The 26,684-nt window shown below is 45.7% G+C and overlaps 2 protein-coding genes across 5 annotated transcripts in view; one reads left to right on the top strand and one right to left on the bottom strand.

The window, feature by feature from the left end:
• Nucleotides 1-22,502, bottom strand: part of Metap1d (methionyl aminopeptidase type 1D, mitochondrial) — an 81,974-nt gene extending 59,472 nt beyond the window's left edge. For 3 of the 4 annotated variants that reach the window (XM_052726706.1, XM_052726704.1, XM_052726705.1), the window contains exon 1: nucleotides 22,358-22,502. In XM_052726706.1, the coding sequence (XP_052582666.1) occupies nucleotides 22,358-22,397 (40 nt within the window). In that variant the 5' untranslated portion in view covers nucleotides 22,398-22,502. The remainder of the gene's footprint in view (nucleotides 1-22,357) is intronic. The other variant, XM_052726703.1, reaches the window with a different exon arrangement.
• Nucleotides 22,503-22,537: 35 nt separating this feature from the next.
• The window catches only part of Slc25a12 (solute carrier family 25 member 12), a 189,011-nt gene continuing 184,864 nt past the window's right edge, over nucleotides 22,538-26,684 (top strand). The window contains exon 1 of the mRNA XM_052726698.1: nucleotides 22,538-22,670. Coding sequence (XP_052582658.1) covers nucleotides 22,653-22,670 — 18 coding nt within the window. The 5' untranslated portion in view covers nucleotides 22,538-22,652. The remainder of the gene's footprint in view (nucleotides 22,671-26,684) is intronic.

The following is a 26,684-nucleotide window of genomic DNA, read 5'->3' as shown; positions in this document are numbered from 1 at the left end:
TGTGTGTGTGTGTGTCTGTCAAATTACTCTGTTATCCCTTAAAGCACATTCATATCGGCCACTTCTAGTTCCAGCCACTTGGGAAGTTAGTCAGGACAAGAGGAGCCGTGAGTTTGAAGCCAGCTTGGTCAACATAGAAAGACCCTGTTGAAAACAAAATAAAAATCAAACCTCTGAATCTATGCCATGCCCCTTAATCCCACAGCCCCACAAGTATCACACTGGATATTCATAAACACAGATTTGCAGGCCCTGCCCTAGACAAACAGATTCAGGAAGCCCTGTTTGGAACCTGAAAATTACTATTTTTATACATAAAACTTCTTAAACAACAGTTCTTATATAAATTAAACTCTGGGAACCATGGGTGGGACATTTTGCATCAGGTTTGATTCCTCACCTTCCAAGTGAGAAAAATCAAAGATCAGGGATAAATTAACTGGTCAGAGTTCAGCCCCAGAAAGAAGTGTGCGCTCAGCCTCTCAGACCTTGACTTTTCGTATTGTTCACTCACCAGCTCAGGGGCACGGCCTCACTTATAAATACATGATCATTAGCTTTCAAAAGTCTGCTTTAAATTCCCCCAGAACCAAACTTACCCTTTGAATGCACCAACATTAACACACACACACACACACACACACACACACACACACACACACACACACACACAAGCGCGCGCGCGCGTATAAGGGTTTGTGGGTCCAATGTATCTGAAAATGAACGGTATCGGTGTAAGAGAGAGCTTGGCATTCTGATAAAAGTGGAGGTGTTTATGGCCAAATCTCTGGGTCTGGCAGAAAACTGAGAGGCATTTTTCATTTGATAGGACCTTAGCACAGGGATACAGCAGGGAGTCACCTGCTCGCCACTGGTGAAGATCGGTATCAGGAGCCACCTCCCTTTGCCATGGTGAGGGTCTGGAGGACTTTTTTCTGACCACAGAGGTCACTGGCTGGGCTTTACGGCTTTGGTTTCTCATAGCTCCTCCTAACTGTAAAGGTGTCCCTGGCATCCTCAATTGGTAACGGGCTCAGCAGGTAACTAGAGACTGTGAGGTGGGTGCCTTTTCTGGCTGCATTCATATTCCTTCCCTTTTTTGGTATCAACCCAAGTGTTCTTAATTTGAATTAAGGGTGATTACAGTGGAGATACACGGGTCCTTAGTGAGCACAGCCAAGTGCTATGGATGGAATGCGGGCTTTATGTAGGCTAGGCGGGTGCTCTGCCACAACTTTAACCCCGGCATTTCAGTTCAGAAAATGCCAAACACACGCAGACTGGGAGAATTTTACAGTGAACATTTATTTTCTGGGCTCTATTACATTTCACTATACTTGACCTTTAGGGTATTTCTAAACATCCCACCATCTACCCATCAACCCATCTTTTCAGTTGTTCTATCCTTCAACTCCTGACCCTCCTGCCTCCCAAGAGCTGGGATTGCAGGTGGAGCCACACAAACACACCCAGCTTTTCCTTTTCTTTCAAAATGCATTTTATAGTAACAGGAAAGACCAAGAGCAGCTTGGCATGCTTCTGCACTCATATCCTGAACTGTAAGCCTTCAACATGCATTTACAGATAAGTACTGGGAGGTGGGAGGTATACTTGTCACAGCACATGCACGTACAAATCCTCAGTGCACCATGTGGTGAGTTCTGACAGATGCCCAAACTCCTACAAAGACACAAGCTACTCCCAAAGTCACAGATGCGCTGTTGCATCCCAGCAGACCCCGCCTCCCACAGCACCCATGGCAGTGGTGATCTGCCACATTCATGGGTGAGGACAGGGCCTAGAACGATGGTAACGCTTCCCCAGTGAAATGGCTTAGACTGCAGAGAGGCTCATTCTTTTTCTCACAACCCGAAAACCAAACTCCAGGCCCTGAGCAGTTAGTTACTTCAATGCTTTTCCCTACTTGACTGTGTACCAGATTTTCATTTCAAAACTTCTACGTTAAATTGAAATGAAATTCAGAACTTCTGACTGGTTCCAAGCAAGTAGATATTTTTTCCATAACTCTTTATCAAGATGAAACCTACAAGAATAGCTAGTATAGAGGAAAATAATCTTGAATCCATTTAAAAGGGACTAAAAATAATTCACATAGGAAATGCAATTATGTTTAATTACATTGGCTGGTAATATTCACCCTGCAATCTTAGAAACAAGTGTTTGAAATATACTCTATGCAAGAAAAAGCCCCAGTCGATCACACAGCTAAAAAGCATACATTTGCTTAATCTCCGAATTTTCCTGACTCCAAATGTAACACAATCCAGGTTTCAAAAATTAATGACTATTATTTCTTAGGCACGCAAGCAAATCAGGAAGATTACCAAGGATATTCTCAGGCTATCTGAGAACTACCAGCAAACGCCATCTTTTCTCCTATCTGTTTAACAACTCCTGCCACTCTTTCCGTAAGCAGCAATCAGAAGATGTCAAACACATTCTGCCTTTGCTGTGCGCACTGATAGATGCCTCTGCTTGTTTTTATTAAAAACAAAACAAAACAAAAATGTTCCCTCCAGTCATTACCAACCCTGGCGAAGTGGGGGCACTGCTGGGATGCTCGGCAGCCTCTGGGCAAACAGAGATGCTGGGAGAAAACCACAGAGCAAATGGGAATGCCGGAACACATTTTTCTTTGGCTCCCTTGGGGATCCTGTGACTCGGAATCTTGGATTCCTTTAAAGGGAAAAGCAGGAGTGTGCATGGGGGCAGGGTGGGATCATGTTTATCAGTCACAACAGTTCATCTGGGCCGGGGTCCAGGTAGTCTGCATGTCTAAATTTGATGAAATATAGGCGCCACCAGGTAACAGTAGTGGTCACGGAGCTTGCCAGAAACCTGTAACTCAAAACTAAAAAATGAAATTAAAAGACTACTTAGGCAGGCAATTTCTTTCTTCGGGATGCAATAATTGCAAACTACAAAGTGGAAAGAACAGACAATGCTTTGTGTGTTTTTAGGGTTTCTTCTTAATGTAACACAACATCTGGGCCAGAAAAATATACACAAATATTTTCCAACTTGCATTTCAATATGGAACTGGGATGTGTCAGCCGGCCTGACCTCCCTCCCTCCCTCCTTTCCCCCACCACATTCTGGACAGTTCGGCCTGTGGTGGACGGGAGGCCGGGGAGGTCTTGGCTGTATCCGGAGGGCAGGTACATGGGGCAATGGTGAAGGAGCAACAGCCTGACCCTGTCCTGTCAATAAACCTTAACCCCTACCCTCGGGGCCCCGAGCTGCCTCTTCCCTGTCTAGCTTCTTCTATAATTGCTCTAAAAATGACTCTTCATTTAAAAGTACCTTTGTGTAAATACCCCACAGGAACTGACAGTCATCAGAATTAGCACTCAGTTCAAGTTTTTAAGAAGTACAAGAAAAGTCTTTCATTATGGTGGGACTCTGAACAAAAAAAAAAAAACGATTTCAACTGCTGTGCAAAACAATACTCATAGCTCTTCGGCTTTCTCTGCAGGTGACATCAATTTTACTTTTAAGATTGTTTACAATGAAACATTAAATCTTTTGATTAAGTTATTTGAGAGTAAAGACTGAGAAGTGATTCCACCCCCCACCCCCCGGAAGCAAACTGCTTTTCTTCTAAGCACCCCACAGACGTGAAGTCTCATGTCTCATTCCATTCCATGAGGCGCCGCTAAAAATTCTAATAGGGACTCATGTCCTGCTTACCTACACATGAAAAGGCAAACAAACAAACAAGTTCAGACAGGGAGCTGAGATAAGTTCTGGAGTAAAAGTTTATGTTGCTGATGCTTGAGACAGACTCTCATGTAACCCAGGCTACACTGAAGATTTTCAGTGTAGCTAAAGAGGACCATGAACTTCTGATTCTCTTGCCTCCATCTCCCAAGTACCCGAATTGCAGGCATGCACCCCCACGCCTGGTTTGTGTGGTGTTGAAGGATTGCACCCAGAGTTTTGTGCAATGCTAGGCCAACACTCTACCAACCAGGCTACATCTCCAAGCCCCCGCTGCTGTTAATTTATAAAACTTTTATTTGGTATTATTTGTGTATATGTGTGTGTGTGGTACATGTGTGTGGATGCGGGCAAGCATGAACCATGGTCCGTATGTGAGGTCAGAGGACAACTTCCGGGGGTCAGCTCTCTCCTTCCACCAAGGGTGGTGGGGATCGAACTCAGGTTGTCAGGCCTGTGGGGCACGCACTTTGACCCTCTGAGCCATCTTGCCGGCCCTGTTGTTTTTAAGTAACAGATCAATTCAGTCTTGCAGACAAGAACAAAATGTATTTTCATCGTTTGTGGCTTCGTATGTGTGTGTATATAAATTTATATCAACATAAATTTTGGACTCCCTGGAAGCAATTCCCAGAGCCACTAAGTTATTACTTTCCTACTGACAAAACAGGAGAGCCATTTGTTGTCAATTTTACAAAAGGCAACCAGACCTCAATTCTGCAAATCTCAAGTTCTCTTCTGATTGAGTATGGGCTAATTTCTGCCATTTGAAATGACTTATTTAAACAGCTCAAATGAAATAATTCTCTCTGGTGATTTTTGCTGTTATTGCTGGGGTACTGGGGTCTGCGCACGCTGCAAGCACCCCAGCACTGCGGAGTCCCCGGCGCGCTTGACTCTTACATCTTTTTTTTAGAAGAGGGTCTCACTAAATTGCTCTTCCTAGTCTTGAGCTCACGCCGCAGCCCAGGCAGGACTTGAACTTGTGGTTCTCCCACTTCAGCCAGGAACAGGGATTACAGTCCTCTACCACAAAGCCTGGTGTGCTGGCTAGGTCTGTGTCAACTCGACACAAGCTAGAGACACATCCGGGAAGAGAGAATCTTAATTGGGAAAATGTCCGTAAGTTTGGCCTGTAGGCAAGTCTGTGGTAGATTTTCTTGCTGGTGATTGACGTGGGTAGGCCCAGCCCATTGTGGTTCCACCCCTGAGCAGGTGGTCCTGGGTGCTATAAGCAAGCAGGCTGAGCCAGGCAGTGGTGGTGCACGCCTTTAATCCCAGTACTAGGGAAGCAGAGGCAGGTGGATCTCTGTGAGTTCAAGGCCAGCCTGGTCTGCAAAGTGAGTTCCAGGATAGCCAGGGCTACACAATAAAACCCTGCCTGGGGGCTGGGGGATGGGGTGGGGTGGGGCGGAGAGAAAGCAGGCTGAGCAAGTCATGAGGAGCAAGCCAGTAAGCAGCACCCACCCCGGTCCCTGTGTCGGTTCCTGCCTCTAGGTTCCTGCCCTGACTTCCTTGGATGATACACTGTAAGCTGTAAGATGAAAAACACCCTTTCCTCCCCAAGTTGCTTTAGGTCATGGTGTTTTATCACAGCAATAGTAAAGTAACCAAGACACCTAGCTCTCTAGTAATGCATTACTAAATACTGACAAAACAAAAGCAAGCCTCCTTTGCTAGTCTATTTTCTCCATATTACACTGGGGTTTGGAAGTGTCCCTTATATGCCCGTGTGTTAAAGGCATGCATGGTCTTCAGCCTTCGGTGCTACTGGGAAATAGCAGACCCTCTAAGAAGTGGGGACCTTGTGGAAAGATGGTTGGTTATTGACAGTGTGTGCTAAATGGGATACTGGGACCTTCGGTAGTTTGAATGAGAACGGCCCCCATAGGCTATGGGTATACTGAAATGTTTAGGAGATATGGCCTTGTTGGAGGTATGTCACTGGAAGTGAGCTCTGAGTTTCAAAAGCCCGTGTCATTCCCAGTTAGTACTCTCTCTTTCTCCCTCTCTCCCTCCCCCTCTCTGCCCAGTGGTTGCTGTCTCAATACGGAGGCTCTCAGCTACTGCTCTAGCACCGTGCCTGCCTGTCTGCCGCCATGCTTGCCGCCATGATGGTCATGGACTAACACTGAAGAGCTCCTGTGCTTTCTCACTTAAAACCTGACCTTTGCCCCGGGGCCCTCAGTGTCTATGTCTGTTCTCACCATTTTAGGACTTTGACATATTGTTCCTCTAACTTCAATAATCTTGTTCTTCATTCCCATTAACCTTTAGGTCTTCTAAACTGTCACCTCCTCTGATCCTTTAAGACCTCAGTAGATGGCCCGCGTTCACTGTGAGTGCCTGGCAATAGCCCTTAACACATGTGCTACCATTGTCCGTCATCTTCCTACTCTGACCTTCCACTAAGTTGCCAGCTCCCTGGGGACAAGGAATGTGACTATTTTATCACTGCATATCATGTCTGGGAAATCAGGAATCTCTTACAAATAAAATGACGCGGCATGAAGTAGATTAAAGAAAGACAAGTAAAGGTGGACTAAATGTGGTCCATGGATAACAGATGTCAGGGACTAGCTATCGTGCCCACAATTTAACAGGAAAAGGACTTGCAGTTGCCATCACATTAGAGATGTTGGACATCTGTCACTGGGTTCAGGAAAAAGACTGCAAATTAGATCAAGGTTACCCCACAAAAGGAATGATAAAACCATAGTAAAACGAAAGAAGATAGAATATACCTAGGAACAGTCTTTCTGCCCAAATGTAGCAAAACTCATTTCAGAGGTCAAAAAAGATGGTGACTCAAGCACGTATCCACTTTGACTGCTAACTGACTTATTTACTTACATAACTTCATGGTGCCAGTGTTTGAACCCAGGGACAAACCAGGCAAGTGCTCTACCACGGAGCCCCAGACCCAGACCCACCTCACTTACAGATTACAGCAGGAGCCCACACGATCAGAAGCTGAAAAGCTCATGATGGGTGGGGAAGGCTTGGAGAACCAAAGAAACGGAACAGAGTCTATGCAGTGCAGTGAGGTGGGAATTCTCAGGGACCAACTGTGTCACCAGAATTCCAGACAAGAGAAAGCCAAGTTATAATGACAAGTGGACGGAAGTGTTTAAAACACAGAAGTCCCCAGATCTCATAAGACACAAGGTGAGACCACTAGACCACTACCCCTTGACCATTTTGTTTGTTTGTTTGCTTGCTTGCTTTTTCAAGACAGGGTTTCTCTGTGTAGTCCTGGCTGTCCCGAAACTCACTCTGTAGACTAGGCTGGCCTCGAACTCACAGAGATCCACCTCCCTCTGCCTCCCAAGCGCTGGGATTAAAGGTGTGCATCACTGCCCAAACCCTCTGACTATTCTGATCGAAGACTAGGGAATGAGTCTCAGGAGGTGAGACAGTTGGACACGGGGCACAGTGCTGAGGAGGAGGGGGTTGGGTGACATACTCTCTCCAGCCCCTCTTTGACAGTTTTCTAACTATACATTCCTCGAGATGGAATTAAATAACGGAGCTAAGGCTGGGTTTGCACCACAGGGAGAATGTGTGTCTATCACATCTGAGGCTTAGTTCCTTCCCCAGCACTTCAAAAACAATACCTTTCATTGTTTTTAATTTTATGCATTTGGATATTTTGTCTGAATGAGTTTATGTACCACACGCATGCAGAGCCCATGGTGGCCAGTAAAGGGCATCAGATCACCTGGAACTGGAGTTAAAAACAATTGTAAGCCACCGGGTGGGTGCTGGGAATCGAACATGGATCCTCTGGAAGAGCAGCCAGTGCTCTTAACCACTGAGCCATGTCTTCAGCTCACAATACCCTAATTTTTAAAAGCAAGTGGCAAGCACCTACAGTCATCAAAGGCAAGACTTCCCAACTTCGTGGCTGGAGCATGCCATATTTAAAATATTCAACCTGGGACTGAGGATGTAGCTTGCTTGGGAGAGTGCTTGCCTGGCATACATGAGGCCCTGGGTTCAACTCCCCATCACACAAAACAAAACAGTGAACCTAACCAGCAAATAGGAATCATTTAGGGCATCCTAAAATCATCTCAATGTAATATAATACGTTGTGTGAACGAATTCGTGGTTCGTCTGTATTTTTATTTTTCCGCTGAGCTAAGGATTGACCCTGTGGCATCATGGATACTAGATAAGCACTTTACTACTGAGCTACACTCTCATCCTTATAAATATATTTGCTGTAAACATATTTACAAGTCAGAAAATCATGCACCACAGCCATGTCTCCCTCCCGTGGTCAGACTCTGAGGCTGAGCGGTCGCTTCCTCGTCCACAGTTTTCCTTCTCACACATGTGGCCTCTTGTGTAAGGCAAATATGTGTCTTCTGCTCCTCATATCAGAGGGGACCTGCCACGCATTAGCTCCTTCACCTCTTCACCCACTCCTTCCCACTCTCATCCTGGGTCTCAGAACGGCCTCCTCACCCTCCAGTTCTAACATGTTAATTCTTTGTCTCTGACTAATGGGGCCCTTTCTGCCTGCCTCCCCATGCTTTCCTCTCAGACTCCTGAGATGCGTCTCCTCTCCTTTCACATTCTCTAACTCCTGGCCTGGCTCCTAATTTGAACTGTTGCTTAGGAAATCTGGTAAGGTGGCCGAGGAGACAATTGGGGCAGATGCATAAATGCAGGCCAGGCGGAGACCAGGTGGCCAACCCAGGGTTCCCAGGCCTCTGTGGCAGGAGGGGGTGGGCCTGAACTAAAGGATGGGGCCAGCCAAGCCTCCGCCAGAAGCCCAGTCCTGCTGATCAACAGCCGGAGTGCCCACACAGGGCTGGCCTGGATTGGCTCTGAGAGTCGCCAGTTGGACATCCTGACCTAGACAATAATTAGGTCACGTTCAAGGTCTGTTGCACAGAACAAGAAAGACAGTTTCAAAGAAGGCTAAATCTCACCCTTACAGATTTTACTCCTAAATTTTCTGGATTTGCAGACACGGTAAGAATTGAAAGGCAGATCCGATCAGGTGCTGGACACTGTGACACACAGAACCTTCGAATGAATGTTCTTTTATGTGCTTTTGGAAATGACCCAGGTGCTTGGTGAACGCAGGGGAACCTAGTAGGTATGCTTGATGAGAATCCACACTGGGAAGGAATTGAAGATCAAGGTCAGGAGTGATTAATATACACACAGGAAGTCATCAACATTGAGGCAATATGAATCTCATTAAATCTTCAATAGCTTCCTATTGCCTGAAGGAACGGAGTGGTATTCTAATGATTAAAGCAATAACATTAAAGTAGAAAACAGCATTAGAAAATTAATCTGGCCCTTACGAAAGAAGCTACCATCCAGCACTAACCACTAAGCCCTCCTCCTAGGGCTCTCCTTAGCTGTGACTCTTGGTTAACATGCCACTTCTCCTTCGTTAACTTTGTTAACCTAAACCTTCTCCCTAGTTGGAAGCCTTGGCGGAAGCTAACTGGTGATGGAGGCACTTGAGGCCCTCCTCCTCCTCCTCTTCTAACCTAGTTAACAGATCATCCCCCACGGTGAGGCCATCCCGCGGCGGTTCCTGGCTGTCTGCCCCCCACCCCCACCCGCGGTGTTCCCTGGCCCAGGAAGCTTTCTCCTGCTGTGGCCCTCACTGCTTTTCTGACTGCAGTGCCGGGCCACTGCCCTCTACAATCCCTCCAACGGCTGCTCTGCACAGAGCGCGGAGCAGGGGAACCGACAGGGGGCGGCGGAGCTGTTTCTTGACATGGCGATTCTCGGACCGGTCGGCACCGGTCGGCACCGCACAGCCGGTCGGCACCGCACAGCCGGTCGGCACCGCACAGCCGGTCGGCACCGCACAGCCGGTCGGCACCGCACAGCCGGTCTGCAGTGAGTCTGTCCAGGGGCCCTTTCACCGCTCACTTCGTTCTGTTGGATCTTACAGGAAAATCATAACCTTACCTGTGCTACAGACAGGCTGTGTGAGGCCCCAAAGGCGGAGATCGCGGGCTGAACTGAGAAAAACTGAGTTTGTTACACAGACTCCACATGCGAGAGAGAACATTAGCCTAACGGAACACTTCAGTGACTGATCAACTTTCGTGTAGGCAGGAGAAACTTTTTTTTTTTTTTTTTTTTTTTGAGACAGGGGTCTCTCTACATAGTCCTGGCTGTCCTGGAACCCACTATGTAGACCAGGCTGGCCTCAACTCCAAACTCACCGAGATTTACCTGCCTCTGACTTTGCCTCCCAAATGCTGGGATTAGGCCAACACGACTATTCCCTGCTCTGTAGGAGAAATCTTTATAGACCACAGTCTCTGTCACTAGCTTCCATAAGGACAGAAAGCAATTTTAAAAAAGACGACTGAAGTGTAGCATTTGAACTGAAATACTCCCTCCTAAGGGAGGAGGGAGGCCTAAGACTCAGGAGGCTCTCAAAGCTGCTGATCCCAGGTCCCCCAGAGGATACACAGTGAGCGATTGCTGGGGGAAGGGGACTCTTTCGGAGCTACCCGACTGCCAGGCTCCAGCTTTTGAGATTGACACCATGATGGGCCACTGGGGACGCTTGAGTCACTGGGGCTCCTGAGGGTGACCCCAATAAGCCCACTGGCTCACCAAGCTGGACTTGGCTGGGCTTAGAACAGAAGTTTGTTCTTATCTCCCCCAGGATGGAAGAAAAGAAATCACAGGACACAATGTGGGGGGAAAGCACTTTGGAAATACTTCCTCTTAGGCACTGGGATGGCTCAGTGGGTACAGGAGCCCACCAAGTCTGCGGGCCTGAATTCAGTCCCTGGGACCGACGACGACACGGAAGAAGGAAAGAACAGACTTCTGCACTGTTCCCTGACCTCCACACGTGCTCTGTGGTGCACATGCCCATACACATGCACACGCACGCATAAACAAATGTCCAGAACACTAAAAATCAGAAAGGAATGCCCACCCTTCCTATCTAAATGGCGAGGAGCTTCTGCTTGTTGTTTGGGGACAGGGTCTCATGTAGCACGTGTGGGCTGGCCTCGAGTTTGCTGTGTAACTGAGAATAACCTTGAACTTCTGATCCTCTTGCCACCGTCTCCCCAGTGCTGGGATCACATGTGGAGGCCACCTCACCAAGCTATGGTTTGTTGGGGATCAAACCTCGAGCTTTGTGCAGGTCAGGTAAACTACCAACTGAGCTACATCCCCAGCCCCTAAATGGTGAGGCCTTTATATATTTCTAAATGTATAGTGAACAGGATCTTACTTGGCAGCATTGTCCAGCTGGCCTCAAGGTTTTGACCCTCCTGCCTCAGCTCCCCAAGTGCTGGGGTTACCAATGTATACCACCATACTTTACAATATCTTAATACCGCTACCAGGAGTAGCTATCATGGGCTTACCCTATGCCATGCCTTGTGCTAAGTGATGCTGTAGTAGCCAGTCTCCAAGATGGTCCCCAATGCCAGCCTTCTGGTATGAATGCCCTGGTCCAGCTCCTTACCCCAGTGTATAATGGGATGCATGCCATATAACAGAAGCAATGGGAAGTCATTTCTGAGGTTTGGTGAACAAAGGTTGTGGTATGTTTTTGTGGCTACTCATCACTAGCTCCATGCTGTGATGACTATGGCTAGAGTCTCAGCTAGAAAAATGAAACAGTAGCAGAGTGTGGTGGACCTCATCTGTAGTCCCAGCACTTGGGAGCTGAGGCAGGAGACTCATGAGTTAACAAACAGCCTGGGACAAAAAAAAAAAAAAAAAAAAAAAAATGGGGTCTGTAGACCAACAGCTCAACTGCAACCTTCTGATCCTGACCAGAAGCACGCAGCCAACTACTGGCCTGTTGGTCCTTGGGCCGTGGCTGGTGCTGTTTGTCAACTGCACCCTAGTTGTCTGAGAGTCATTTGTTATACAGTGATGATTAGCAGTATTTATTTGTTTATTTACCACCACCACCACCACCACCACCACCACCACCACCACCACCCCATGGCCAGGTTTCTCTGTGTAGCCCTGGCTGTCCTGGAACTCACTTTGTAGATTAGCCTGGCCTAAGAGATCTGCCTGCCTCCGCCTCCCAAGTGTTCTGATTAAAGGTGTACACCAACACCACCCAGCAAAGATGTATTTATTTATCTGTTTTGTCTGCATGTACATTTGCACACCATAGAGCTAGAGTTCTAGACAGTTGTGAGCTGCCATATGAGCGCTGGGAATTGAACTTAGGACCTCTAGAAGAACAGCCTTAACCACTGAGCCATTTATCTAGCCCTATTTCCCTTTTAAATACAGGGCCTCATGTAGCCCAGGCTGACCTCCAACTTGCTATGCAGCCAAGGAAGAACGGAGTGCTAGGACTTCAGGTTTAGCCACTACATCCAGCACCCAGTTTCCCTGACGCTTGAGATGGAGGCCAGAACTTCATGGCAGGTGAGCACTCTACTGAGCTGGATCCACAGCTAGCCCAGGCACGATTTCTTTAAACATTTTCGGTATCCCAGGAAGGCAGGTGAGCCTTCACCACCATTTACAAATGAACTCACAGAGGTGAACTAATACGCCCCAATACATGACTAGCTGGTTTCGGGACTCAGACATAAGCAGCCTGATTTGAGAACCCACATTTTTAGCTATTGTTTATAGCCTGCCTCCTACTTCTTGTGTGCGAATGTGTGTGTGTGTGTGTGTGTGTGTGTGTTAGTTATTAGGGATCAAATCCATGACCTCATACATGTTAGGTAAGTGCTCTACCACTGAGCTACACATATCCATAGTCCTCATATTACTTTTATAATCAGAAATTATAGTGGAAAGTATTTTCGCCCCTAGAAAAGGGAACTCCCACTGTCCCTTCACTGTGTCAGGGTGGAGGCTCCCTTCCCAGGTCCTAGGACCCCCCTCTGCTCTTTCTTACCTCTTTCAGGTCTCCTCTTTCTAGGAGGCCTCCTGATCCCGGGATCTCCAGTGATCCTGCCTCCTTACCATTTTCTTTCTTTCTCTGCTTCTACATATGGCCATTCTCTGCTTCCAAAACAAAGCAAGGGCTGGAGGGATGGCTCAGCAGTTAAGAGTGCTGGTTGCTTCCAGAGGAGCTCACAACTGTCTGTAAATCCAGCCCCAGATGATCTGATGCCCTCTTTTGGCCTCCCTGGGCACTGAATACATGTGGTACACAGATATACAGGCAAACAAAACACCCATACACATAACTAATTAATTAACTCGAAGGCTGGAAAGAGGGCTCAGTAGCAAACTTGTGTTTGCTGCACAAGTGTGGGGATCTGAGTTCGGTTCCCAGCACCCACATCAAAAGCTGGGCACAGTGTTATGTTTGTAATGCTCGCACTGGAGATGCAGAGATGAGCAGATCGCTAGAGCATACTAGCTACTCATCCTAGCCAAACCGCTGAGCTCCAAGTTCAGTGAGAGACCCTGTCTCAAAAACTAAAGTGAAGAGCAATTGAGGACGACAGCCAGCATCAACCTCTGACCTCCACACGCATGTACACACAAGTGTATGTGGCCACACATGCAGATGCACACACGTGAACACACACACACAGAAAGAGAGCCAGTGCTGGTGGTGCATACCTGTAATCTAGCTCTCAGGACACTGAGGCAAGAGATTCACAAGTTCAAGACCAGCCTGGGCTCAACAGTGAGAGCCTGTCTCAAAAACCAAAACAAAACTTATGTCCATAAAAATCATATACACAAATGTCCTAAGCATCATTTTTCATCATTGCTAAAAAGCAGAAACAACACAAATGTCCATCAGCTGGCAAAGGGATATACAAAACATAATCTCTCTATATATTCTAATAAACATATACTACATACAGAAATGATGTATAATTCAGGAATATAAAGGAATAATTCTGGCAAATGCCTGAAAACATCGTGCTAAGTGTGAGAGGCCAATCACACAAGACTACATATTACATAATTCCATGTACATGAACTGTCCACAGACTAGGGATGTGCTCAGCTGGTAAAGTGCTTTCCTAGCATCCACGAAGCCCTGGATTGGATCCCTAGCATCACATAAAGTGGGCATGTGACTCACACTTGTGATCCCAGGCTTCGGGAGGTAGGCACAGGAAGATTAGAAATTCTAGGTCATCTTTAGCTACATACCGAGTCTGGGGCCAGCCAGGGCCACATGAGAGCCTACAAGGCAGAAACAGAAGGCGAGCGGCTGTGAGTGCTGTGGGGGACAGGCAGGCCGAGGACTGACTGCTATGAAAAGATTCTTCCTGAGGTCATGAAAATATAACTGATCCTGGTGATGGCTGTACAATTTGGTGAGTATATTTAGAAGCACGGCATTATACTCTCTAAATATGTGGATGGTGATGGTTGTCAATTTTATCTCTAGAAAACTCTGTTTTTAACAAAAGGGAGTCTCCCTCCATCTCTTGACACACAAACAAACAAGTGCAAAACATCGTTCTCTACAATGACTATCCATCCTAAGTTTCTTTTCTTTCTAAAACTTTGCGCCTCATCTCTGTCTACCTCTTAGTGGGCAAACTCACTCACTTTTACTAGCTACCCCAACTTCCTCCTGAGAATCTCTTCTGGACTCGGCTCTCCATAGCCGTCAATCCCTTCCTGGCTGCTCTGGAGGACCCTCTCCCAGGCCTTTTCAGGAAGCCTCCAGCCCCTGCTCTCACCTCTCCTTTCGCATCCATCCCCCGTTACTACGCACCATTACTCTGATTCTACACTGTTGTCTAACGGACCGAAAAGGCCTTCCCCCATACACTCAAGAGTCCTTGAACAGTAGGCTAAAATGGAGATACCCTCTCATTTCCCTGTCTCAGTGGTCACCGACGTCAAGCTGATGACACCTGAGTCGGACATCGGTTTCCCAGGACTGGATCCTGACCTGCCTTCATCACTTATGAATCCCTTACACAAACCCTCTATCCTAAACACGTCCTGAATGTTTCTGTGTCCTGGAGGTGTGTCTCCACCACGCTGCCTTAACGCCTTTGGAATGCCCTTCTCCCCACACTGCTGACTGTCTTAATCGTCCTTCAGGACCTTGTTCAATTCTCACTTCTGTGAACTACCAACTCCGGCTCCCAATTCTCTGCCTTCCTTCCCCTGCTCCAGGAGCACCACCACGGGATGTACTGTCAAACATGCTAGGAGGCTCGTTCCTCCAAACTCACAACTGCTTGGCAGAGTACAAAGCCACCCTCACGATGACACTCCAGGCCTTCCCTGCTGCCCAGTTTTCTCCTCACGTCCGTTCTCTGGCCTTGCTGGGAATTCTCATCTTTGAACACTCTTTTTTTTTTCAAGACAGGGTCTAGCTATGTAGCCCTGGCTGTTCTGGAACTTACTGTGTAGACCAGGCTGGCCTCAAACTCAGATCCACCTGCCTCTGCCTTCCAGGACTGGTGTAAAAGGCATGTACCACTGTGCCTGGCTTGAATCCTTTTTTTTTTCTTCTTCAAACTAACAGTTTCTTCCGCTTCCAGGTTATTCAATCTAATAATAAAAGACACAGCTTTAAACATAACAGAGTTTTTGTTCTTACGCAGCAGCTAGCCTTGGCTAACTCTGGAATTCCTCATCCTCTTGCCAAACTCCGGCCTCTTCTTTCCTGTTCTTTCTATAATGCCCATCTGGAAAATTCCCACTCAGTCCAGCTCTCTACCTCATCCCTGCCCATCATTCCACAGACACTTAGCCTGGCTGGCCTTAAACTCACAGAGATCTGCCTGCCTCTGGAGTCCTGGGATTAACGGTGGTCAGCACCACACCCAGCCCTTCTACCTCAGGTACCTACACATACAAGGTGATACGCATTTGGAGAAAATCACACAGTATCAACAGGTAGGCCACTAAGATTACTGTCATGTCAGTGAGTATCAATTCTGCTGGGCGATCCTACTCCTCATTGGTTGCCCGTTTCCTACACTATTTCCCAATTCCCCACCTCGTTTCATCTGTAATCTCTAAAACAATGAAAAGAAATAAATGTAAATCAATGAAGACAAGGGGCTTCCTCAGTTTTCCGTGTTATCTACTCCATCTACCATTTCCTGAACTCCTCAGAGAACAGGAGTCTGACTGTCTTCCCTCTGCCTCATAGGCATGCCTCAGCTCAGCTCGGCTCAGCTCACACTCACGTCCCACCCAGGCAGTCCTCAACCCCCAACCCAATCTCTGCGTTGGCCACTCCCTAGCTCTTCCTCAACCTGCCTGGCATGTTAATCCCGCAGCTCTTCCAGGGTTTTAGACAAGAAGCTCTCTTTAGACAAGGCTCTCCTCCCGCCCTGACAAAGCCTTCTTTGTGCTGGCAGCCACGACCCAGGCTAGCCGGCACAGTGATGCTCACTCTCCAGTCTCCACCGAAAGGTCCGCCGTGCCAGTTACTGTGTCCGCGCATCCTGAGTGACAGGTCTGAGTCCCTCAAGGACTGAGAACTTGGGAGGATAAGAACCACATATTTCAAGTTCAGGACACCGTTGCTGGCATCCCCACTTCCTAGGCTCCTTTTGTGTTTCTACAACATTTAGACCAAACCTTCCCTTTTCTCATTAACTTGTGCATTAATACTTTGTGGCTAGAGAATATAGCTCATAATTTGTTGTTGTTTTTAGCACTATTAAGGCTTCTATTGGCATGAGTTATCAAGTTTTATCCTATTTCATATGTATCTGGGATTTTTGGTTTGGGTTCTTCCTTTACACATATTTGTAAAAATAAAAATAAAGGTAATATTAAACCCAAAGCATCACATTTAATTTTTAAATCAAACTTACTAATTATACATTCTGAACTTTAACAGCCTTATTGTATCTACTTGTCAACTTCTTAGTTCCCACTGTGACTGTGGTTTTTATCAGTTTTTCCTTTTGTTTCTAATAGTTCTTGCCTCATGTATCTCAACACATTATTTGATTCATTATTAATAACTTTATTGTAGCATAATTAACTAGTCACTTTTCATTCACTCATTCAAAAAAAAATCTTCACTGAATTTTACATGTCAGACATCATTCTAGGTGCTTGACGTACGTCAGAGAACAAAGGAAACACAAATCCTTGTAGCTCTTACATTCTGCTGGAGACGGGCACCAGGCGAGCAGCCTGACAAGGAGCCACTGTGCTGGGCAGGGCCTTCCCGGGCTCTGCAAGGATCTGGCTTTTACTTTGAGGGTTTTAAGCAGAAGAATGACATGATCTAATTTGCATTTTTATAAGATCAGTCAGTCTACTAATGTTCACAATAGAATACAGAGGGCAGGGATAGCGACAGAGAGACCAGCGCAACTGCATTAATCCAAGGAAGAAATGATGTTGGTTAAAATCAGGTGGTAATGGAGAGAGAGAGAACATTTGTTTGGTTTCTGGGTATAAACTTTTATTTATTTATCATTTGTTTGTTTTTGTTGTTACTGTTTATTAGACAGGGTTTCTCTGTGTAACAGCCCTGGCTGTCCTGGAACTCACTTTCTAAACCAGGCTGCCCTAAAACTCACAGAGATACACCTGCCTCTGCCTCCCTAGCATTGGCCTGGGTATATCTTAATGGTAGGTCCATCAAAATTTCTATTTATTTATTTATTTTGGTTTCTCGAGACAGGGTTTCTCTGTGTAGCTCTGGCTGTCCTGGAACTCACTCTGTAGACCAGGCTGGCGTCAAACTCAGACATCCACCTGTCTCTGGCTCCTGGAATTAAAGGTATGTGCCACCACTGCCTAACAAGATTTCTTAAAGGTATTTCTTAATGGACTAAACACTGAAGCCAGGCGGATCTCTGTGAGTTCCAGGCCAGCCTGGTCTACAGAGAGAGATCCAGGACAGGCACCAAAAACTACACAGAGAAAACCTGTCTCAGAAAAACCAAAATTAAATAAATAAAAAATAAAAAAGAATGTGATACACATATATGAAAAAAATATATTTCTTATTTGACATGTTGACTTTGAGATGTCTATTAAGTGAAGATGTTCAGTAGGCAGGAGATGCAGCCCCTTACTGGTGTGAGCCCTGGGATCCTACAGCTGAAGGGACATTGTTTAGAGCCACGGGCTTAATGACATCTTTAAGGGGCGGCTGAGTCTAGACACGGTCTGCAAAGTACTTATAATCTGCTCAGTGTTAATACTGCTGCTTTGCATTTCACAATGGATTCTTCTCTGTGAACCAATTTTACCTTCTAGCTCAGCTCTGGAAACCTGGTAAAGGTGGGATGTCAGCTGTGATACAAAGGATTGTGGTTTGTGATGAAAGTGACTGTACTGGCTAGTTTTGTCAACTTGACACCTGCTACCTCATCTTTGGGGGGGGCGCTCAGTTGAGAAAATGCCCCCATTAGATCAGGCTACAAGCAAGCCTGTAGGGTATTTTCTTAAGTAGTGATGGATGGGGGAGGGCCCAGCCCATTGTGGGTGGGGCACCCCTGGGCTGGTGGTCCTGGGTTCTATAAGAAAGCAGGCTGAGCAAACCATGGAGAGCAAGCCAGTAAGCAGGCCCCTCCATGACCTCTGCATCTGCTCCTGCCTCCAGATTCCTGCCCTGTCTGAGTTCCTGTCCTGACTTCTTTTAATGATGAACAAAGCTATGGTTACACAGGCCAAATAAACCCTAGTGAATTCTCCATTAGTCTAGAACACACGAGATCCTGTCGACAATCAAAACAAACCTTCTTCTATTTATGGCAGCATAACTGCTATAAGAATTCCTTGTTGTGTGATATTTTGAATGTGTTCTGACAAATAAAGATTGCTTGGAGTCAGAGGGCGGAGTTAGCCACTAGCCAACCAAAATTAACCACAGAGGTTTTGGAAGACTGAGGACTGATAGGAGAGGAAGCAGTAAGGCGGGGTGGAAAGGGATCAGGAGAGGAAGTAGTAAGGTGGGACTGAAAGGGATCTGGCTCTGTTTTGGAGGAAGGAACAGAGCAGGTAGGAAGGACTGGTGACTTCTCTGTTTCTCTGATCCCAATATCTGACTCCTACACTTTTATTGACAAAGAATAATTAGAGTAACATTTCAGTTCTTTCTGTATTAAGCAACCAGGCTAGCACGGGGACCAACTGGTTGGTGGCACTACATATTGAGGTAATGCAGAGGACAGTAAGCCTTAAGAGAAAACAAATTAATAACATGCACCCCCAGATTTCTGCTCTGCAAAACCTTTCCAAACATGGCATTGGGAAGTGAGGCCATGAACCATCTGAATGCTTGGCTAAGTCAGAGAATAAAGGTTTTGATTCAAATGCAGCAGGAAAAGAGGCATGCCACTCCACAAGGTCATCAAGACTAAGCTGCTGCTGACTGAGAGCGGAACCAATTCCAGAGTTCGCAATGTTGGTAGAAGTAGAAACCGCAGTTTAAGTCCAGAGCCAACATACTTCCCTGAGCAAACCTCACAAAGCCTCCTGAACCCCAACAGCATTCAACTGAGACCCTAGAAAGTCTATGACTTAGGAGCTAAGAATCACCTGTTAACAGGGTAAAAGTGGATAAATTCCATCTAGCTGGCTGCTTGTCTTTATAAATAAAGTTTTATTGGAACGTAGCTGTGCTCACTTGCACCTGGTAGCATTGAGAAATTGCAACAGATAGTATTGCCACAAAAGCCTAAGATACTATCTGGCCTTTACTGAATTCTACTCTGGAGTAAGACTCCTTGTATTTCCCCCTCGAATAAGGGCAACCCCCGAAAAAAATCTGTTCTAACAAAGAATAACATCAAGCCTGGCAGAACAAACTGCTGCCTAACACTCAACATAGCATAAAGAAAATCAATATAATCTCTAAAAGATATCCATTGTGGCCAGGCGTGGTATAGCACACCTTTAATCCCAGCACTCGGGAGGTGGAGGCAGAGGCAGTTGGATCTCTGAGTTCGAGGCCAGTCTATCTACATAGTGAATTCCAGGATAGTTAGAGCTGTTATAGAGAGAAACTCTGTCTCAAAAAACCAAGAAGAAGAAAAAAAAAAGATATCCATTGTGTGACATATACAATTAAATATTACATGAGATGGCTCAGTAGTTAAGAGCACTGACTGCTCTTCCAGAAGACCCAGGTTCAATTCTCAGCACCCACATGGCAGCTCACAATTGTCTGTAACTCCAGTTCCAGGGGATCTGATACTCATGGCAAAACACCAATGCATATAAAATAAAAATAAATAAATTAAAAAATAAATACTACATGAGATATGAAGCAGGGAAATGTGAAGAAGGAGGAGGAGGAGGAGGAGGAGGAGAAGGAGAAGAAGCAGCAGCAGCTAATAAAACAGACTGTGAGGTAGCCCAGATTTCAAGTGTTTAAAATAGCTGTTATGGGCTGGAGAGATGACTCAGTAGTTAAGAGCAGTACTGCTCTTGCAGAGGATCTTGCCAGGTGGGTTCCCATAATCCATATCTTGGGCTCACAACTGCCTATAACTCCAGTTCCAAGGGATCTGACTCCTCTGGCCTCCTTGGGTACCTGCACTTATGTGGTACACATAAATTCATGCAGAACACACACATGCACATAAATAATAAATAAAAACTAAATCTTTTTTTTTTAAGTTGTTATGTTTACTGGGTGTGGTGGCACATGCTTGTAATCTCAACTCTTTGGAGAGGACAGGAGGACCAGAAATTCAAGGCCATCCCACATAAGACACTTGTTAGGACAGTTGTTATAAATGTATGTTCAAGTCCTTAAAGGATGGAGTTAATGAGTGAATGGCTGGGAAATCTGAACAGAGAAACGGGGGGAAATGCCCAGGACTGAGGTTCACACCTCTAATCTCAGCACACAGGAGGTAGAGGCAGGAGGATCAGGAGTTCAAGGACACTTTGGACTACAAGAGACTCTGTCTTAAAACAAATAGCTAAATGGCAATTCTAGAAATAAATACAATATATATGAGGGTAAGTGGGATTCTCAGTCTTTTTTGTCTTTTTTCCCCCTTTTGTGGTACTGGGGATGGAACCCCAAACCAGGGCCTCATGGGTGTTAACCAGAGTTTGACCACTGAGCTACATTCCCAGCCCCTAGGCTCATTTTTTAGAGATACACAGTGAAAAGGATCTACAAATGAAGTGATATATACCTAGGGCATACCTTAAAATAATACAGTTTGGGGAAGGCAATGTGGCTGGGGGAAGAGGAGGAACGGGTCTCTAGGCGCACGGTATGTGTTTGAAATTTCTCATATTAAGAACATTCAAAGGCTAAAAAAGTATAATCTATTCTTCAAAGGACAAAGTTGTTGGGTTCTGTTTTGTTTTTGTTTTTTTCTTTCTCTGTGTAGCTTTGGAGCCTGTCCTGGAACTCACTCTGGAGACCAGGCTGGCCTTGAACTTATAGAGATCCACCTGCCTCTGCCTCCCAAGTGCTGGAATTAGAGGCATTCGCCACCACCGCCAGGCTAAGAATAAGTTGTTTTAAATGTAAAAGATCATTCAAGTGATGCTCTGTGTACACATAATGATTGGCTCATCTTTGCCAAAGTCTCTAAGATATGTTAGATACTACATCTTCACAAATTTTGAATGCTTTGGTGAATAAAGGCATTTCATAAAAACTGAGTATTTTATTTCACAAAACTGTGAATGTGTGTCATTCTCTGTATGTATTACAAACTTAGATACACACATCCACACCAATATCTGGGTATCTGACTTCACAAACAGGGGTTGCTTTAAGCTAAACTGGACCGGTGAGACTGTTCAATGGGCAAAAGTGTTACTACCAGGCCGGATGACCTAAGTTCAATCTCTGGGACCCAGGTGATGGAAAGAGAAGTCCCCAAAGTTCTCCAAAGGCCTTTATTGCACACCTTGGCACCTGCTTGAGCACACACTTACACAATAAATAGACAAACAAATACATGTAATTTTAAGAGCAAGGAAATTTTCCTACAACTTGCTTTTTCCCAACAATATGTTTTGAGGATACCATTCCATGTTAACTCAACCCTTTTTACATATCCTAAGATACGCATACACACACACAAAGATGTAGGTACCTGCTTTCACACAAGGTGACTGTGTTAAATTAATCTGAGTTGGCATACAATAAGTGCTGAGTATTACTATGAAAATATTACCTCCTAAAACTGTTCCTATGTGCCTGGCATTTAAGTAGCCCCTCAAGTTGTTGGTGCTCCTTTTTCCTCGTCCTTGAACCAATTTCTGCGTTCTTTCCAGAAAAGAGTCAAAACCTATACTAATTCAACAATGATTCATTCACGCGAACGCACCTGTATGGAATGACTTGGGCATCACTAGTTCTCTTGAGTTATCATGACAGTAATCACATTTTACAAGTTTCTCAAAAAGACATGCCAATACAATAGCTCTAAACCGAGTGTCCAGGCGCATTTCACAGTCGTCGTCGGTATATATGTCTGGAACACTAACCACACAAGTAAAATGGGGTGAGAAAACTTTAGGCAATGACCCGCAAATCTCAAGGACTAACCAACCACTCAGGGACATGGTCCAGGAAAGGAGTGGACAAACGTGTGTCTGTGTTTCTGCAGCGTGCCAGTGTGTATCGCGTGCGTGGGTAGGACTGAAAGTACGCACGTGCGTACCAAGTCCACGCGCGGACGCATCTCTAGGCGCGCAGCCCTGGAGCGGTCGTGTTCCGATCGCTTACCTCCACGGACGCGCAGGTGGACGCCGATGGGCGCCGCCATGTTGGCTCCGGTCACGTGGCCAGGAGAGGGCCCCGCAGCTCCGCCCACTGGAGTAGCCGCGCTACCCAAGCCCAGAGGCGCTGATGCAGCCGGACCGGAGTGCGCGTGCGCGTGAGACTGGCTGCGGGAACCCGGGTTAACTAGTGAGTGGCTCTGGTGCCTCGACCAGCATCTCCATCCGCGGCCAGCTCGCTCTCGCCACGAGAGGCTGGCACCCGCCGCAGCTCGTGCTCTGCGCCCTGGCACCCATCTAGGATGGAAGAAAACTGTCAGGTAAGTGTGGCCTCCAGTGTTTATAGCATCAACATTTTGGTGCATGGAAACATGAAGTTGGGCTGGAAAAAAGAACACAATTCAGTGTGCAACATAGCACTTTGCATCGTCTTCCACTCTCTCACAAATTATTTCACGGCAATTAGTTGAAAGGTAGAATTTGGCTCAAACTGATCAGCTGCCTCTTGCTATGTTTGAACCTAAATTACTCAGCAGAGACTCCAGAATAGAATAGCTCAGACACCTATGTGCTCCAGTGGGTATCCTCAGGGGATTTCTCTTTCCCCGATTACACTTCCTGCTTGGCAGTATTAACTGGTGTTGTTCCTTTAGACATTTAAAGGATGACCCTGTCAACATGCATAGCCCACAGCTGAACCCCGTTGAAAGTCAAGTACGAGTTAAGCGAGGCAGCCGGTGTATCTTCGATGATACTGTTGCCCATTTTTATCACCTTCTGCCCTTGTTCTGATGTGGATTCCAGCCAGTCATGGACCATGTGTTACCCATCTTGGTAGCCTCCAGTGCTCAGCACAGAACATGACACCTCGAGATGTGTGTGGTGAAGGAGCCCAGACTGTGGGTGTAGCAGTTTCTGGACTTTGAATGCCGTCAAGATCAATAAGATTCTTTGTGAATGTGCTGATGTCTTCTAATTGATTTTTAAGACTCCATATGCTGAACCGGCATGGTGGTGCACACCTTTAATCCCAGCACTCAGGAGGCAGAGTCCAGAGGATCTCTGTGAGTTCAGGGGCAGCCTGGTCTACATAGTAAGTTCCAGGACATCCAGAGCTATATAATAGAGAAACCCTGAGTCAAGACAAAACAAAACTACAAACAAACAAAAACAAAAAGCCAGAAAAGAACTCACAGCCTCAATGAAAAGTTACACAGTTCAGAAATGAGTAAAGGGGAAGCACAAGCCCTTCCTCGCCTCAGCACACGACAGTCCTCATTCCAGAACTCTGCCTTGGCTTTAAATGAAGTCACAGGCTCTAAAGCTTTACCCTTTCTACTCATCATAAACCTCAAGTCTGAGAACACTTGATCCAAGCTCCTTCTTTTTGTTTGAGAATGCACATAATATGATTTGATCAAATCACCTCCCACGAGCCCCCACCCTCCTCTTATTCCGTCCTCGTCTCTCCCACCACTTTCCCTCCCAACTTCATGGGGGTTTTTTCATTTTTGTTTTTGTTTTTTAACCCACTGAGTCCACTTAATCCTGCCAGCATGCACATTAATGTAAGGCCGTCTGCTGGAGCACAGGTATCCTATCAGGGCCAGAAACCCTGAGGAAAACTGTCCTCCCTCCCCCAGGAGCCATCCATTGCCAACCCTCAGCTGGGGGTGGGACTCTGTGACCTCCTCCTGATCCCTATTGAGATCTTGGCTAGCTAGGCCTTGTGCACATGGTCATAGCCACTGTGAATTCTTGTGTGCGTTGTGCCTGTTGGGTCAAGAAAACACGGTTTCAGAGCAGTCACCCACTACCTCCGGCTCTTAGAATCTGTCTGTAACTCCCCTCTGATGAGATGATTCCCTGAGCCTTGGAGCAAGAGAATCTAACATGAATGTCCCATTTAGGGATGAGCACAGTCTGTTATTCTTGCATGTTAACCAGTTCTAAGTCTTTATATTAATCTTCATCTGCTACAAAAAGAAACTTCCCCTCAAGGTTAAGAAATGCACTAATGTCTGGGTATAAAGAGAAGACCTTAGAGCTGGGCATTGGTGTCACATGCCTTTAATCCCAGCACTTGGGAGGCAGAGGCAGGCAGATCTCTGAGTTCCAGGCCAGCATGATCTATAGCATGAGTTCCAGGACAGCCAGGGCTACATAGAGAAAAAGAAAAAAAAAAAAGATAAGATCTTAGGGTGCAGTTTAATACCATGTCTATTTAGCAGAGTAATAGTTTATTCTCCCCTAGAGTCTATGACCTACACAGTCATGGATGCCTGGCCTAGTTAACAGTACCATACATGTGTTTTGTCTTGTGGAGTGGACCTTAAATCCAATTAGAAGGTGACTGGTTGCTCCCATAACATTCATGACATTATTGCACCAGTGGTCCATCTTGTCAGCCAAGCCGGTCATTATTGTAACTTACAGAGTTCACAGCTGAGTAAAACTGTTGACTATTTTTCTCCCCTAGCAGCATGCATCATGCCTTCCAGCACTATAAGGCAAATAGATTCTTGTAGCTTCCTTCAAGCTCCTTTACTTACAAACTCTGATCATTTCTAGGGAGAGGATTTCTGAATGTGGCATATCTGTCCTCTGTGTAACTGAACCCCCAGAGAGTAGCAAAGGAGCCTGACAGTCGGGCACTGAAGCTAGGAGATGTGCAGAAAAAACTTAGAATCCCTAGTGAAGCACCAGAAGGAATAAAGCCCAATTTCAAACATCTGAAACAGAAGATGTATTCATGCAATGTAGCTTAGCCAGCCCTTGGAAAACAAATGCATGATCTGTGTAGAATCCTATGGAGGAAGTCTGCAATAAGTTCAGTATGGTGGGGTTAGAGGTATAGCTCATCCTGCACAGTGCTCGTCTAGTCATGGGTTCGATCCCCAGTACCCCACATAAAAAAGCCATAGTGGTACATGCTTCAATCCCAACACTCAGGAGGTAGAGACAGGAAGGTCAGAAGTTCCTGATCAGGGAGTTGGGGTAGATATGATCAAGATACATTGTTTGAGTGGATGGATGGATGAAATTGTCAAAGAATAACCTTTTAAGTTCAAGATCATTCTTAGCTACTTGACAAGTTCAAGGCCAGATACATGAGATGTTGTCTCAAAAAAAAAAAAAAAAAGTCAGGGGCAACGGGTATCTGCAGATGAAATATAACGGAATTGTCTGGTGAACTTGTTGCTGGGCACCCAGTCTAGCAAAGTGATGAGCTCCAAGTTGGATAAGAGACCATGGAAAGTGACATAAAAGGACATATGACAGTCTCTGGAATATACACACACATGCATGTGTACACCATACACAAAAGACTTGCTGGGCATGGTGGCACACACCTTTAATCCCAGCACTCAGAAGGCAGAGGCAGGTGGATCTCTGAGTTTAAGGTCATGTGATCTACAATAGCTAATTATAAGCTATCCAGGGCTACATAGGCCCTGTCTAAAACACAACAAAACATGTTGACTTGTTAGTGATTACTGATCTAAAAAATGAATCAGAAATTCCTCTATGCATGCTTTTGAAAAACTAAACATTCCACCCTTTTCTTTTACTTAGTATTAAAGATGGATGCATGCTTCCTTTGGCTTCACATATACCAAGGTTAGAATGATATAAAGAAGATTAACATGGCCCCTGTGCAAATGATGTACAAAGTCATGAAGTGTTCTTATGATTATATTTTTAGTTGGGGGGAGGGGAGAGAACATGCTCAAAATATATTGCATGAAAACAATTTTTTTTTTTTTTTTCCGAGACAGGGTTTCTCTGTGTAGCTTTGCGCCTTTCCTGGAACTCACTCGGTAGTCCAGGCTGGCCTCGAACTCACAGAGATCCGCCTGGCTCTGCCTCCCGAGTGCTGGGATTAAAGGCGTGAGCCACCACCGCCCGGCTGAAAACAATTTTAAATAAAAATGAAAAATCAGTGGAAATAATACCTTAAAAAGATTTCTGCCACACAAGTTTTTCTAAAGTTGTATGTAATTTGTAATAAATGTTAACTCTATCAGTTTCTGTAATACTGTTTTCAGTACATTAGGGATTGTGAGACATAAAGTAAATCTTTGAAGGGCACAGTTTAGAGCTTTACATATTTTCTAGGATAACCCATAATGAAGTTATTTTTGTAAACCTAGACTGTAGCCGGGTGGTGGTGGTGCACGCCTTTAATCCTAGCACTTGGAAAGCAGAGGCAGGCGGATCTCTGTGAGTTCAAGGCCAGCACCTAGATTGTAAAAAGAGCCTGTATTCGTAATGTTTCTGTTGCTGTTGTGAAAACCTCACAACCAAGGCAATTTATAGAAGGAAGAGTTTGT

The sequence above is a fragment of the Peromyscus californicus genome, unplaced genomic scaffold (genome assembly GCF_007827085.1).
Source record: "Peromyscus californicus insignis strain IS unplaced genomic scaffold, ASM782708v3 Scaffold_7__1_contigs__length_154581171, whole genome shotgun sequence".
NCBI lineage: Eukaryota > Metazoa > Chordata > Mammalia > Rodentia > Cricetidae > Peromyscus > Peromyscus californicus.
Note: the sequence above shows the minus strand (reverse complement) of the source record. Positions and strands in the feature narration are given on the sequence as shown.